The 15,873-nt window shown below is 38.9% G+C and overlaps 1 protein-coding gene across 7 annotated transcripts in view; it reads right to left on the bottom strand.

Annotated features, from left to right (window-relative positions):
* Nucleotides 1-15,873, bottom strand: part of scml2 (Scm polycomb group protein like 2) — a 120,612-nt gene that overhangs the window by 42,150 nt on the left and 62,589 nt on the right. For all 7 annotated transcript variants that reach the window (XM_052014738.1, XM_052014739.1, XM_052014740.1 and 4 more), the window contains one exon: nucleotides 11,683-11,926. In XM_052014738.1, the coding sequence (XP_051870698.1) occupies nucleotides 11,683-11,926 (244 nt within the window). The remainder of the gene's footprint in view (nucleotides 1-11,682; nucleotides 11,927-15,873) is intronic.

Genomic DNA, 15,873 nt, shown 5'->3' with positions numbered 1-15,873 from the left:
TCAATAGATCCCCTCTAAATCTCTTAGTCCTTACCCTATATCTATGCCCTCCAGTTTTATCTACCTCTGATATTAGGGAAAAGTTTCTTGCAGTCTACCGTATCTATACCCTCGATTATATATACCTCAATCATGATCCTCTTAGCTTCCTCTGTTCCAGGGAAAACAGACCTAGCCTCTCCAGTCTCTTCTCAAAAATGAAACACACTACCCCAGACAACATCCAAGTGAATCTTTGCTGCACCCTCTCCAGCACTAACTGATTTTCTGATAGTGCGGTGATGACATTGCACGCAGTACTGAAGCTGAGGTCTGACCAATGTTTTATAAAGTTGAAGCGTAATCTTCCAGCCCTCGTATTCAATGCCCTAACTAATGTTGACTTTGACTTTAAAGAATGCAAGTATCCCATACACACTTTTAACCATATTTTCTACCTGCACTACCTCCTTCAAGGCTCTTTGGACTTGTACACCAAGATCCCTCTGTTCCTCAACACTCCCAAAGACCCATGGTGTATGTTCTAGACTCATTGGTATGCCCAAAATGCATCACATCACATTTGGTCAGGCAGTATCCATGGAAAGAAAGGGACAGTCAATGCTTTGGGTCGAGAACCTTCATCTGAACTGAAGGGCCAGATGAAGGGTCTTGACTTGAAACATCGACTGTCCATTTCCTTCCACAGATGCTGCCTTACCCACTTAGTTCCTCCAGCTTTTTGGTTGTTGCTCCAGATTCCAGCATCTGCAGTTTCTCATGTTTCCTGCTATCAGCACATCATATTTATCTGGATTACACTGCATTTGCCATTCCTCAACCCATTTCACCAAGACATTGATATTACCCTGCAGCCCAAAACTACCCTCCACACTATCAATACCACCCTGTGAACTTACTGATCATGCCTTCTACATCCACATTTGAATCATTTATAGAGTCACAGAGTCACTCAACACAGAGACAAACCCTTCAGCTTATATCGACCATGCGACCCAAGTTGTCTACTTGAGCTAGTTCTATTTCCCTGCATTTGGCCCATATCCCTCTAAACCTTTGCTTTCCATGTACCTGTCCAAATGTCTTTTAAACATTGTAATTGTACCCTCCTCCACATCTGGCAGCTCGTTCCATATACGCACCAACCTGTGTGTGAAAAAGTCACCCCTCAGATTCCTTTTAAATCTTTCTCCTCTCACCTTAAACCTATGTTTGAGATTTCCCCACCCTTGAAAAAAGACCATTCACTTTATCTATGCCCCTCATGATTTTATAACCTCTATAAGTTCACCCCTCAGCCTACTACGCTCCAGGGAGAGAAGTCCTAGTCTATCCAGCCTCTCCTTATAGCTCAAGCACTCCAGTCCTGGTAACACCCCTGTGAACCTTTCTGCACCCTTTCCAGCTTAATGATTTGCTTCCTATACCCAGCAATCAGGACAGCATAAAGTATTCCAAGTGTGATCTCACCAATGTCTTGTACAGCTGTAACATGACATCCCAACTCTTATACTCAATGCCCTGACCGATGAAGGCAAGCGTGCCAAACGCCTTCTTCACCACCCTATCTTCCTGTGTCTCCACTTTCAGGGAAGTATGTAGCTGTAACCCTAGGTCCTTCTGTTCTACAACACCTTCCAGTGCCCTACATTTACTGTGCAAGCCCTGTCCTGATTTAACTTACCAAAGTGCAACATTTTGCACTTGTCCGAGTTAAATTCCATTTGCCATTCTTTGGCCCACTTCCCAAATTGGTCTAGATCCCCTTGCAAACTTAGACAGCCTGCCCTCCATTGACTCTATAAGCACTTCCCGCTGCCTCAGGAAAGCAGCCAACATAATCAAAAGTCCCTTCCCACCCCAGTCATTCTCTCTTCACCCCCCCACTTCCATCGGGCAGAAGATATGAAAACATGCAACACCAGGTTCAAGGGCGGCTTCTATTCCGCTGTTATAAGAATCTTGAACAGACCTATTGTATCATAAAGACGAACTCTTGATTTCACAATCTACCTCGTCATGGCCTTTGCACCTTATTGTCTACCTGCACTACACTTTCTCTGTAACTGTAAGTGTAATACTATATTCTACATTCCATTATTGCTTTTCCCTTTCTAATTCCTCGATATACTTGCGTTTTGAAATGATCTGAATAGATGCCATGCAAAACAAAGTTTTCACTGTATCTCAGTATATCTGACAATAACAATCAATTACCAATTAGCCTCTTCACTGTCCACTGCACCACCAAATTTGGTGTTGACCACAAAATTAATAACCATGTTAACAATATTGTCATCTAAATTGTTAATATAGATGACAAACAACATTGGACCCAGCACCAATCCCTGTGGCAACCACTAGTCACAATCCTCCAATCTGAAAAAGAACCTTCCTCCACCACCCTCTGCTTCCTTCCACCAAGCCAATTTGGAATCCAATTGGCTAGCTCACCCTGGATTCCATGTGATCTAACTTTCCAGATCAGCTTACCATGCAGGACCTTGTCAAAAGCCTTGCTAAAATCCATGTAGACCATGTCTACTGCCCTGCCCCTCAGAATTTTTTTCAAAAACTTTCCTACTATTGATGTTAGGCTCACAGGTCTCTAATTACCAGGCTTTTCTCTGCTGCCTTTCTTGAAAAGAGGGACCACATTTGTCGTCCTCCAGCCATCTGGTACCTCACTTGTGGTCACCAAATCTCAGCTAAAGCAACAGCAATCTCTTCCCTTGCCTTCCTAAGGCATTGAGTACCTCTCCTTTATTTATGAAGACTTGCATGAGAATTTCACCTTCCCCTTTGTGGAATCTTGCCACGATAAAGTCTGTTTCCTTTGTGCATAGTGATGAAAAGTATTCATTTAGGATCTCATCTACGCCCTCTGGTTCCATGCTCAGATTGCCCCTGTTGTCCCTAACGAATCCTACCTTTCCTCTGGTTATTCTTTTGCCCTTGATATACTTACAAATCACATTTGGATTTAACTTAATCCTGTCCATCCATGGTATTTTGTAACCTCCTCTTTGCCTTCCTAATTTCCTTTTTAAGTGCCTCCCTACACTTCTCATACTCTTGACAGACCTCCCCCATATTTAGTTCTCTACAGTCATCTGCTTCCTTTTCCCTCTTTATCCAACCCTCAATATCCAGGGTTGCCTGTGTATGTTACCCTTAGCTTTCACCCTTACAGGGACACATTGGTTCTGAACTCTCGCTATTTATCCTTTGAATGCTTTCCACTTTGCAGATGTAGACTTACCTGCAAGTAGATGCTCCTGGTCTACCTCTGCCAGGTCTTGATCTTATTTTAATGAAATTAGCCTTCCTCCAATTTCAGACCATAATTCTTTGTCCCTCCTTATCTTTTCCATAACCACTTTGAAATATAGTTATGATCACTTTCTCCAAAATGGTCCCCCACTGACAATCCCTCCATTTGACCAACTACACTCCCCAGATTAGGTCCAGTAATGCTTCTACCCTGAGCAACAAACAATCTGGTGGAGGAACTCAACAGATCGAGCAGCATCTGTGGGAGGAAAGGAATTGTCAATGTTTTGGGTTGAAACACTGTATCAAGACTTTGATCAGGAAGAAGCATGTGTCTCCACGCTTCTTCCCTCATTGGTCCATTTACATACTGTGTCAATAAGCTCTCCAGGACTTGCATCAAAAATTCCAACTGCTCTGAGTTTTTTTTTACAGTAAGTCCCAGTGAATATTCAGGAAATTGAAATATCTTAGAACTATGACCTATTTTCATTACATCTTTCTACCACTTGTCTATACATCTGTTCCCCTATCTCTTGTTCATGTTAGGAAGTCTGTAATACAGCCCCAACGAAGTGACAACACTCTTTGTTCCTAACCTCTATGATGAGGCTCTAAGGTATCCTCCCTCAATGCTTTCCTTGATTACAGTGCACTGCCATCTCCCTTTACGACCCCCCCCCCACCTCAAAATTCTGTACCCTGGGATACTGAGTTGCCATTCCTGCCCAAAAATATCATAGTCCCAAGTATTAATTAAAGCTTTGAACTCATCCACCTTACTAGTTAGATGAAATTTAGCTCTGTATTCCCCTCATGTGCTTTTAACCCCCTGTTCTGCTTACTGGACTGACTTTTTCTCTTCTAAGTCAATGTACTTCCCCATCTGAACATCTACTCTGAACCCCATGCTCCTGCCAACTTAGTTTAAATCTTCCCCAACAGCACTAGCCTACCTCCCTGCAAGGATGTTGGTCCTGTTCCGGTTTCTGTGCAACCTGTTTCACTTGTACTGGCCCCATGTTCCCCAAGGATCCAGGACTCTGAAGCCTATCAATTGCACCATCCTTTCAGCCACACATTCACCTAACTTATCCTTCTGTACCTATACACACTAGCTCATGGCACAGAAAGCAATCCAGAGATTACAACCTTTGAGGTCCTACTCTTTAAAAAGGATACCTAGTTCCATAAACTCATGTTGAGGGACCTCACGCCTACTCCTACTATGTCATTGGAACCAACATTTACCACGTCCATTAGTTGTTAACCCTTCCCTTTCAGAATGTCCTGCAGTGGCTCTGAGACATCCTTGACCATAACATCAAAGAGAGAATATTCCATCTTGGAGTATCGTTTGCAGCCACAGAAATGCCTGTTTTCCCTCCTTATCATAAAAACCTCTAACACTATCACTCTCCCAGTCTTATTCCTCCTCCTCGATACAGCAAAACCTTCCACGATGCCACAAACTGGGATATATTCCTGGGAGGCCATTCTTTCTCTCCCCCCAACAATATCCACATGGTATACCTGTTTGAGAGGGGAACGTCCACAGGGAACTCCTGCGCTACCTGCCTGCTCTTCGTGCCCTTCCTTGTGGAGTGGTCATTCATCTCCTCACTTTCTGTACCTGTGGTGTAAACAACTTGCTACTGCCATCTACCACATATTCCACATCCTGGATACTCCATAGGAAGTCCAATCACAGCTCTATCTGCTTTATGAGGTCTGCCAGGGGTTGCAGTTGGACACACTTCTCTTGGTATAACTTCAGGTGCAGGTTCCCACCATAAGTAAAGCCATTTTGAACTAGTTCCATGAATTATCAAGACGTATGAATGAAGCAGCTGTAGTACCAAAAAGCAATGCTAGAGTCAGGATGTTCCAGTCCGGCTACAAAATTGGCATCTACCCAACAATGTGGAAAATTACTAAATATAATTTTGGCTCAACAAAATAGGCCAAATCTAAACCATCCAATTACCTCTCAAACAATCAAAATTGTCGAAAATGTCATTAACTATGCTATTAGATAGCACACTTGGCAATAACTTGCCCAGTGTTGCTGAGTTTGGTTCTGCTAAGACCAGCTAGTTCCAAACGTTATTATAGCTGTGGTTAAAATATGGACAAAAGTGCTAAGCAGCAGAGATCAGGTGAATGCGACTGCACCTCAATTTCAATACATATTTGGATTTTACCAAAGAACCATAGCAAAGTTCAAGTCAATGGAAATCAAGGGAAAAAGTACAGTAAATGGAATCATTGTATTACAAAGGAACACGGCTATGACTGTCAGCGGCATATCCTCTCAGCTGCCGGTTCTCTCTGCACTAATTCCTTTGGACACTGCTTTGGTAAAACCATCTTTAAAAGCTTCAGCAATAACCTCCCCACTAATTCAAGTTTAGAAATAGTGATGCATCACTTGCTGGATAAGTGTTTTGTTTTTTTTTTGCAACTCAGATAATGAAACTGTTCATGCCTGCATGTAGCATGAATTGGGCAATATTTAGGCTTCAGCTGATGAGTGGCAAGTAACATTCACACAATGTATCAGGCAATGATTTTCAACAAGAGAACATCAAACTACTTCCCAACAATAATAGCATTACCATCACTGATATCCCACCATTCTATTGTTCACAGTGGAGCAGAAATTTAACTAGACCAGGCACTTAAACAGTGTAACTACAAGGATATCTTTGTGAAAGAATATTCTGTGGCAGGTAAACTATCTCCCAATGTGTCCAAAGCCTTTCCATCATTTTCCATGCACAAGTTGGCAGTGTGTTATGCTACTCTATACTGACCTGGAAGAGCATACTTTTGAAATATTCAAGAAGCTGAACACTATCTGGACACAGCAGATTATCTGTCACCTATCTGCATTACTGGCACATCATGGCTGCAGTGTGTACCGTCTAACAAATGCTCTACAGTGACCTACCAAGGATTCTGTGACAGTATCTCTCTTACAGGTCACATTTACTACTAGAAAGAAAGCTTTTACCAAAGAACCCTAGCAAAGTTTAAGTCGATGGAAATCAAGGGTAAAAAGGACACCAGCTGGAATCACTGTAGCACAAAGGAAAACGGCTGTGATTGTCACGGCAAGGAAGGAATACAATATTTATCATCCTTGGTACCTGCGTTACATGCACCTTCACGGTTCAAAATGGCAGCACATTGCCCCTGCCTCAAATCTCATTTGTGTTGGGCAATAGATGGTTGCTTGCCAGCAGTCTCTTACTGCATGAATGAATTAACAAAGTCTCTCAGTAGCTACCAAGAGGGATGTGAGATTATTCATGGAAGTACTGTGAACAGGCAGATTGTAGCAACCATACTTTTCCCAATGGAGTTTATGGTCTGACCCGAACAGCTTCATAAATCAGATGCATTGCCTCTAAATAATTATGCATGGATAACTTAAGAATAGTAAGGGGAAAAAAAGTGGCAAAATATATTAATTTGTTGAATTTTTAAGCAATGCCACAGCACCAATTTTTTTTTTAGAAACCACAAGTAGGATCTTGGTAAGCAGTAGCAAAAATTCAATTTGTAAAATTTCTTATGTTGTTTCCTTTAATGGTATGTTGTTTTTTTTTCTGTCCTTTCTGTCTGAAATGACAAAAACAATTATTTCACAATTGACATGAGGCAGCTGGTCACCATAAAGAGTATTAAATGATGTATGAAACATTATTTCACAAATCAATATTCCAAACACACCATTACTGCTCCAATCAAACATTTACTTAAGAACACAGCAGCAAAAAGAAAACTGTTTTGCAATCCACACTAAAGAATAATTCACCCTTCCCCCAATCAGTAACATTTTTTTTATTAAATAATAATTTTAACAATGAAAATCAAAACATTTGTTAACATGTTACAATCTTAGACCCAATTAAACATTAGCAAAATAGATGTGGTCTTGTCTCAAAACAATTTAGAAAAATCTACTGAGAAACAATTGAATCTTACAAATCTTTCAATAAGCTAAATTCTTTAACAATAAGTTACAGGCTTGGAAGTGTTTGATACTAAGGTTATACTACAACTAATAAATCATTATGCCTTTATAATTATGAATACCACAATACTCAATGTTTCACCAATTGCATTAGAATATATATCAATTTTTGATCGCCATTCCTAGCTCTAAATCTATTAGCACATCAATTTATTGCACATTTGGATTCGAGCAGTCTTATCAAACAAAAGCTACCCAGGCAAACAATAACAAAGACAACGGAGCTTTTCAATTTAACAGAATCAAAATAAACAAAAAATATTTTCATGCTTCAGTAATGTTTACCGTGATTTGATTTTAGATTTATCTTTTTCTGAGACCAACTCCTATCAGCTTAAGCACCCTGCATTTCCCTTCTAAATTTCCTCTGTCGACTGCACTTTTTTGCCCACCAACCCATCAACAAAGCCCATGCTGACTGAAGCTTGATTGCCAAATAGCACGTTGACGATATTTGCATTAGTTTGGGGATCTGGGGGGATGCGGGGGAAGGGTAGAAAAGTATTGCATTTTAAACTAATGTGTATACTGAGTGCAGGCTGAAGTGACAGTGCTCATCAGTCACCTGCTCCCGCTATCTTCACCCCTGCTTTTGCACAAGTCTAAAAGGTTAAAATGGGTCACAGATCCACAAAAGGCAGAAACTCAAATTGGTCATTTGCATTTGTAGACAAAGGTAGCCATTCTAAATCATGCAATAAAACCAGAAACACTTGCATCAAATTCTCATGCATTGGTAGTTTAACACTCAATAATACAAGTTTTGTCAATTACAGAAATATCTGATTATGGTACCAAATAGGGAAACAGGCAACATTCATTTCACAATGACCTCTGTCATATTGAACACACTATTTTCGTAGCAACTTAAAATTTAAAACCCAAATATGCAATAGCTAATCTCCATACAAATGCTGTATGGTCAAATAATGGGGAAAAGTTCATCAATTATTTTCATCTTCTGTTTTTTTAGTCATGATCACATTTTACTAGGCCCCATGAATATTAAACAAAATTATCTTTTTAACTTAATTATCTAAAACAAACTTGCATGGCCACAACAAGAGGAAGCTCTAAATCAGGACATTATTGCACAGGAGTAGTTTACAGATTAGACTCTAAATCTTCACATTAAAGGAAGATTAGATGTGAAGTTATAGGGCTGGAAATTTGCATGCAACTATCTACCTAGGTAATTTACAGCATGCAAAAATTCACATTCATACATTAATTTGAATATTTCATCTACACAAGGCTAAACTTAAGCACAGAGCCACTTCCAAGTATCTTAGCAAAACTTAAAATTTTAAACTGAAATTGAACTATTATTCATCTGCTATATTTAACAAAAGATCAGCTGCTACCTTTAAAAATATTAACTTGAATTCAAATGGTAAATTCTAAGATTTATCAGTCAATACCACAGCTAAATAAATGTTTTAACAATCTCAAGTAAACAAAGAAAGAATTATTATCTACAACACTGAGTGTTTACATTTTGTTGAGTCGATCTGACCAACAGGAAGGGTAAAAAAAATACATAAAAGCTGTTTAGTTAGAAGGACAAATCAATAGTTCAGACCTTTTCAGAAAATGTCATTCTGCTGCCTGCCAGTAAAGGTTTAATTGCTCACTGCAGGCATTCCACACTCTGCCTCCATGTTGTTACCAGATTCCCTTGAAAACAAAGAGCCTCTGTCTTATTGGCTGAGATTTGAATGATGTGTCTTCCCTCCCTTTCACATTCAAAGTGTTTGTGTGCAACTATAATGACTCCTGAGTACCATTTCAAAATGCAGTTCAATTAAACATGATCTGATCCTCACCAGTTCTGCCAAAACAAAATGACAACTAATCAGAACCAACCATGTGTCAAAATGTTATGAACTAAATCTTTCAATTTATTCATAATTTTTTGCAACATTTGTGTATTTCCAAAACCAACCTTTTGTTTTACAAGTTATTAACAATTTTTTTTGATCGTCAAAATTAATTTCTGGAATGAAGCAAATGTTATTCCTCAAGTTTTTTTAAATGCTAGATTTTAAAAAAGGAAAATGCAACACAATGTAAACATTCTGACAATCTGGCTTTATTGAAGACTCACTTAGTGGGCACTGTGTTATATGGGAAGAGTCTTACGGCATTTTCCAATCTAACCTATAGAGCAAATGAAATGACAGAAAACTGGCAGCAATTCAGTTAGCTAATACAACAAATACATGAATGGTAATACATTCAGCATCCGACAAGCTACAATGTGGCTCCCAAACCAAAAAGGATTCCCACCTAACACAAAACTGCTCCCCGTCTCGCCCCCTCATTTTTCCTTTCTCTCTCCTCCTGATCCAACTGACTCCCATCACCCTATGTCTTTCCCCTCCCCCACCCTCTCCCCATCACTCACACACTCTTCCCACTGGTTCCCCTCCTCACCTCCCTCCCTTTATTCCATGCTCCACCATCCTCCTCTATCAGATTCCATCACCTTCAGCCCTTTGTCACTTCCACCTATCACCCTCCAGCTTCTGACATCATTCCCACTCTCCCCCCCTCATCTGCCTATCACCCCCCTCACCTGGATCCACCTGACATCTCTTGCTCCACCCCTTCCCTCCACCTTTTTATACTAGCTATCTCTCCTCTTTCTTTGCAGTCCAGATGAAGGGGCTCAACCCAAAACGTTGACTGTCCACTTCCCTCCATAGATGCTGCCTCCAGCGCTTTGTTGCTCCAGATTCCAGCATCTGCAGTTTCATGTCTAACGTAAAACCTTGATTCTCTATCCAACAAACAAATAATTGTACCTTTCTAATTTACTTCCACCTTTTTCCCCCTTTCACATGTTAAAAACACTCAGCAAATATTAGAATAACTCTACATACAATGCGGAAGACTCAAATAGGTCAATTATCCACTGTAAAAATGATTTTTGAAGCAATGTAACATGCAGTTTCCATTACACTGGGCTATTTTTCAGTACATTTTCTTCTAAAATTCATCAAACCAATGCAAAATAAGGAATATCAACTGCAGATTACACTCCGCACAAATATAACTTCATGCCACCTTAAAAAAGAATTGCTTGAAGTTTGCTCTGCTCACAAGATCAGCCACAGCCCAAGATCAAATTAATCACCAACATGACTTCCTACTCGTTACATCCATTTTAAGAGACTCTTTGAAGCTCACAATTAAAAAGATTTTAAATGAATATGTAACTACAGGTAAATGGCTCTGTTCAGTTTTTAAATATCTTTTTAAGTTACTTAAAACTGGCGACCAAAAACCTAACCAACAATGTTTTTTGTGATAAACCCAGTGTTACCTGTATTAATAAAACCTGTTAATATTCAAGCAAAACACTCACCCAGTTACCATTTCTAAACATATCATGGATATTTTTAATGCAAAGTCTACTTTCAAAGATGTTGATCAAAAGAACTTGCTTAGAGAAGATTTTACATTCAATGTAACACAAATGAGTTTGAACAGAAATGTATAGTAAAGAACACTCCTTAAAACAAGTTGTACCCAGATCATCAGTTACACCAACCAACCATCTTAGCCTCTGCACTCAACAATGCATGAAAAATACCTTTTAACTTTGGGCAGATAGACTACTTTTAGTTGAAGCACATTGACCTGTATTCCACAACTGCCCTGTCAAAAAATCTATCAACATTCACCATTGTGAAACTATGAATCAGACAAACTTCAGAATTTGAATTCAAGGGAAATCAGCTAAAGTGATGTAAAGCCCTGCGAATTGATATCAGTATAAAATAACCTGAAAATGTTATTCTTTGTTTCAAATTTTTATCAAAGACTGACACCATCCAAACTTGGAAATCAATTTCCACTTCTGTATCATCAATGGGGAAAAATCTTACAATTTTTTATTTATCAGAACTGACTACAATGTTCAATGCTCATCATCAGCTCCTCAAGGCAAACTAAGAGTAACCAGTAAATACAGGGTTGGTTATTGGCTCCCATAGCCAGAAAAAACAACACATTTTCAAGAAGTTAATCTACAGCTAAATGTCAATAAAGTGAAAATTTCAGCTATGTAATAACTGACAATAGTTAAAAGTTTAAATTAAATTTAAAAATAACTTACATTTCTATAGCAAACCATGACTTCAGGACATCCTATTGAATCATAAGCATTAAGATTACAGGCAATTCTCTTGGCATCATAACAAGAATTAAGGATGATCTTGTGAAATATTGGTTAAAGTATAGAAATTGGCCAGGTGACCAAATGATCATTCATTACAATAATATAAATCTTAGTTAAATATACCAAAATTCATGTTCACCACAAAATTTCAGATTAAACAAAATTCATTTCAAAAACTTACCCCTATTTCCAGGTGGCTGGAGACCATCTCCTGTCATACCACACCACCCCACTGGAAAAATATCACGAGAGTCATATTTGCACCAGTAGTCGAATGCACCTCTCCAACCATCAAATGTTATAAAAATGTCATCTCCTTTCACTTCACTAATAGTTGCCGGACAAATCAGATGAGGGTTTTTCCGATCCACAGCTTCCAGTTTCATCCCAACTTTGAAATGATTATGCTGTGGACTAGGAGGTTCCTCCAAGAAAAGAAAAATATGATTTATTTTAAAGTGTATGCATTCATTTAAAACTTATAAGCAGTATTACAATTTTAATTTAAAATGAACTCGTAATACAGGCTTGGGCAATAACATTAAGTGTTTTTGAATGCATAATTAAATATTTTTCCAATCGAGTATATCTGCAGACTGAAATATTGTTTTGTTTTTGAAAGGAACATGAAAGACAATAGGAAAGCACTTAGGTTTAAGAGCAGGTTCACTAATTGAGCAATTTTCGTCCAAGTTTCACAATTATAACATTCCATATCTGTCCATGGCAATATTATCCCACAAATACATAAAGCACACCCAGCTCTCTCTCACCACTGCCTCTTTCAAACCCTTTTCTCTCTCTAAAATATCAGCCAATTCATTTTAATTGCAGTACCAGATAAGCAGAAATTTCCTGCAACTAACGGAAAGACCAATACTATCATCTCTGATATCCACTACAACTTCATCTACAGTGGCATGCAAAAGTTTAGGCACCCCTGGTCAAAATTTCTGTTACTGTGAATAGCTAAGCAAGTAATAGATGACTTGATTTCCAAAAGGCATAAAGTTAAAGATGACACATTTCTTTAACATTTTAAGCAAGATTACTTTTTTATTTCCATCTTTTACAGTTTCAAAATAACAAAAAAGGAATAGGGCCCAAAGCAAAAGTTTGGGCACCCTGCATGGTCAGTTCTTAGTAACACCCCCTTTGGCAAGCATCATAGCTTGTAAACTCTTTCTGTAGCTAGCTAAGAGTCTTTCAATTCTTGTTTGAGGGATTTTCGCCCATTCTTCCTTGCAAAAGGCTTCTAGTTCTGTGAGATTCCTGGGTGGTCTTGCATGCACTGCTCTTTTGAGGTCTATGCACAGATTTTCGATGATGTTTAGGTCGGGGGACTGTGAGGGCCATGGCAAAACCTTCAGCTTGTGCCTCTTGAGGTAGTCCATTGTGGATTTTGAGGTGTGTTTAGGATTGTTATCCTGTTGTAGAAGCCATTCTCTTTTCATCTTCAGCTTTTTTTTTTACAGATGGTGTGGTGTTTGCTTCCAGAACTTGCTGGTATTTAATTGAATTCATTCTTCCCTCTACCAGTGAAATGTTCCCCGTGCCACTGGCTGCAACACAAGCCCAAAGCATGATCGATCCACCCCTGTGCTTAACAGTTGGAGAGGTGTTCTTTTCATGAAATTCTGCACCCTTTTTTCTCCAAACTTTCCTGCGTCCTCACCACAAAATTCAGCGTCAGAAGTTTGCAAAGGAACATCTAAACAAGCCTGATGCATTTTGGAAACAAGTCCTGTGGACTGATGAAGTTAAAGTAGAACTTTCTGGCCGCAATGAACAAAGGTATGTTTGGAGAAAAAAGGGTGCAGAATTTCATGAAAAGAACACCTCTCCAACTGTTAAGCACGGGGGTGGATCGATCATGCTTTGGGCTTGTGTTGCAGCCAGTGGCAAGGGGAACATTTCACTGCTAGAGGGAAGAATGAATTCCAGCAAATTCTGGAAGCAAACAACTCACCGTCTGTAAAAAAAAAGCTGAAGATGAAAAGAGGATGGCTTCTACAACAGGATAACGATCCTAAACACACCTCAAAACCCACAATGGATTACCTCAAGAGGTACAAGCTGAAGGTTTTGCCATGGCCCTCACAGTCCAATGACCTAAACATCATCGAAAATCTGTGGATAGACCTCAAATGAGCAGTGCATGCAAGACGGCCCAAGAATCTCACAGAACTAGAAGCCTTTTGAAAGGAAGAATGAGCAGATATCCCCCAAACAAGAATTGAAAGACTCTTAGCTGGCTACAGAAAGCATTTACAAGCTGCGATACTTGCCAAAGGGGGTGTTACTAAGTACTGACCATGCAGGGTGCCCAAACTTTTGCTTCGGGCCCTTTTCCCTTTCTGTTATTTTGAAACTGTAAAAGATGGAAATAAAAAAGTAATCTTGATTAAAATATTAAAGAAATGTGTCATCTTTACCTTTATGCCTTTTGGAAATCAGGTCACCTTTTACTCGCTTAGCTATTCACAGTAACAGAAATTTTGACCAGGGGTGCCCAAACTTTTGTGTGCCACTGTATATTTCCAGTAATTGTCTAAATGAACTAATTATTCACAATTTTATCATATCTAACTGGAGTTGAACTCAGTTTACATATACATCATATCACCAAGGCCAACTACCTCCAATTCTGTAGTAATATTCAAATTCAACCCTATCTCAGCTTATCAGTTGTTGAAATCCTCATCCATGCCCAAGGTACTGCAAGACAACAATTCCAATGCAGATATGCCAGTCTCCCGTGTATCATCCTGCTGAAACCAGTGTAACATGGGATAGGTTATAAGTATCCTTGTTGCTTGTAATCTATCCCACATTAAATCCTGCTCACCTGTACTTGCCATGTTAAGCAATGTTCCAGTATTAAAATTTTTACTTTTGTTTTCAAATCCTTCCATAGCTTCCCTTCTCCCAAACTCAGCCATCTCCTCTAGCCCCACAATTCTCAGACATCTCCTAATTCTGGCCTGTTATGATTTAGAAATGTCATTATTCCACCATTGGCACCTATGCCATTTAGTTGCTGAAAGACTAAGCTCTGGACAAGCTTCCCTGAACTTCTTCACTTTTCAATGTCCTTTTTCCTTTTAGGCCCTTCTTAAAACCTGGCACTTTGCCCTCTGCAGCTTGATCTGGCTAAGTACCTTGGTATAATTTACTTTAAAAGGAAGATATAATAATGAGATCTTCAATTCATTTTCATAGCTAGAAATCAAAAATAATGGCTAAGGACCACACCAATTTACCCACTTAATGGCTAGATTAATTTGGAAAAGGGAAAGAGTATTGGAAAGAGCACTGGAAGGAGCAGTTTAAATTATAACCTAGGATAGAAAGTTTCTTTTAAATCTTGCACTGTAGCTTAAAATTATCCTGGATTGGCAGCATAGTCAATTAGCAGTACAGCAGGGACTGAATTTAGGAGACAAAAATCATAGCTGCCATTTAAAAAAACTCTACTGAAAGAGTATAGCCAAGTAACAGCTGGCATTAACAGCTAATATTAAGTGACATTTTACCACTCCCTCCCCAACTCACGACTTCAGTTTCTGGATTCAGCTGCTGAGTTGATCATTTGTGCTAGAGATTTGGATGGTTTTCCCAGTTATCGTGCTTCCAGGGTCACTTAGTCAGTCATCAAACATTATTTTCTGAATTTAAAGGATTTGTGTCGTAAAGCATTAATATTCTCAGTGAAAATATCTAACAATGTACAAAATGAATTCCACAAACTGAAAATAAGAGTGCTCCCAGCATCCTACGTTGAATGAAAATTTTGCTTTACTTAAGGAAGTGCTCTCTTCCAAGGTATAAATATCATTCTGCTTACTGTTAAATTGGATGAAGTTGTTTATGATCCTGTGTTTACAGTGTAAGTTTATTCACAAGTGAAAATACAAGCAAAGTATATCATTCCTACAAAACATCTTGTAAATGTTTGAATACATCTTCTCATTAATACAGATGGTGGTATTATTTCCTACAGATCAATAATTGCATTTAAATAATGCTTCATTATATTCTGAATTGTTTCAGAAAGAATGCATTCCTTTTCAAGTGCTGTCACTGTTACCTAGGTAAATGTGGGAAGTCTCTGGAGATGCCACAAATGGATTATGACCAGATCCATTATTCTGGTGATGCTAGTTGAGGGACGAATTTTTGCCAGGCCACCAGGGGGACCTCCTTGCAAAGAAATTTCATGTCCATATCAATATGCCAAATTTAAAGTTCCTTCTAAGAAAGTATTTAGAAAAATGCAATGCTGTCTTAATACTGCACTGAAAAGTCAAACCAGATTTGTGCGCACAAGTTAAAAAGTTTCAATACGATTTAAAGGACTTTCTCAATTGTC

This window comes from Pristis pectinata, chromosome 4, assembly GCF_009764475.1.
Source record: "Pristis pectinata isolate sPriPec2 chromosome 4, sPriPec2.1.pri, whole genome shotgun sequence".
NCBI lineage: Eukaryota > Metazoa > Chordata > Chondrichthyes > Rhinopristiformes > Pristidae > Pristis > Pristis pectinata.
This window is presented reverse-complemented; position numbering and strand designations above follow the sequence as displayed.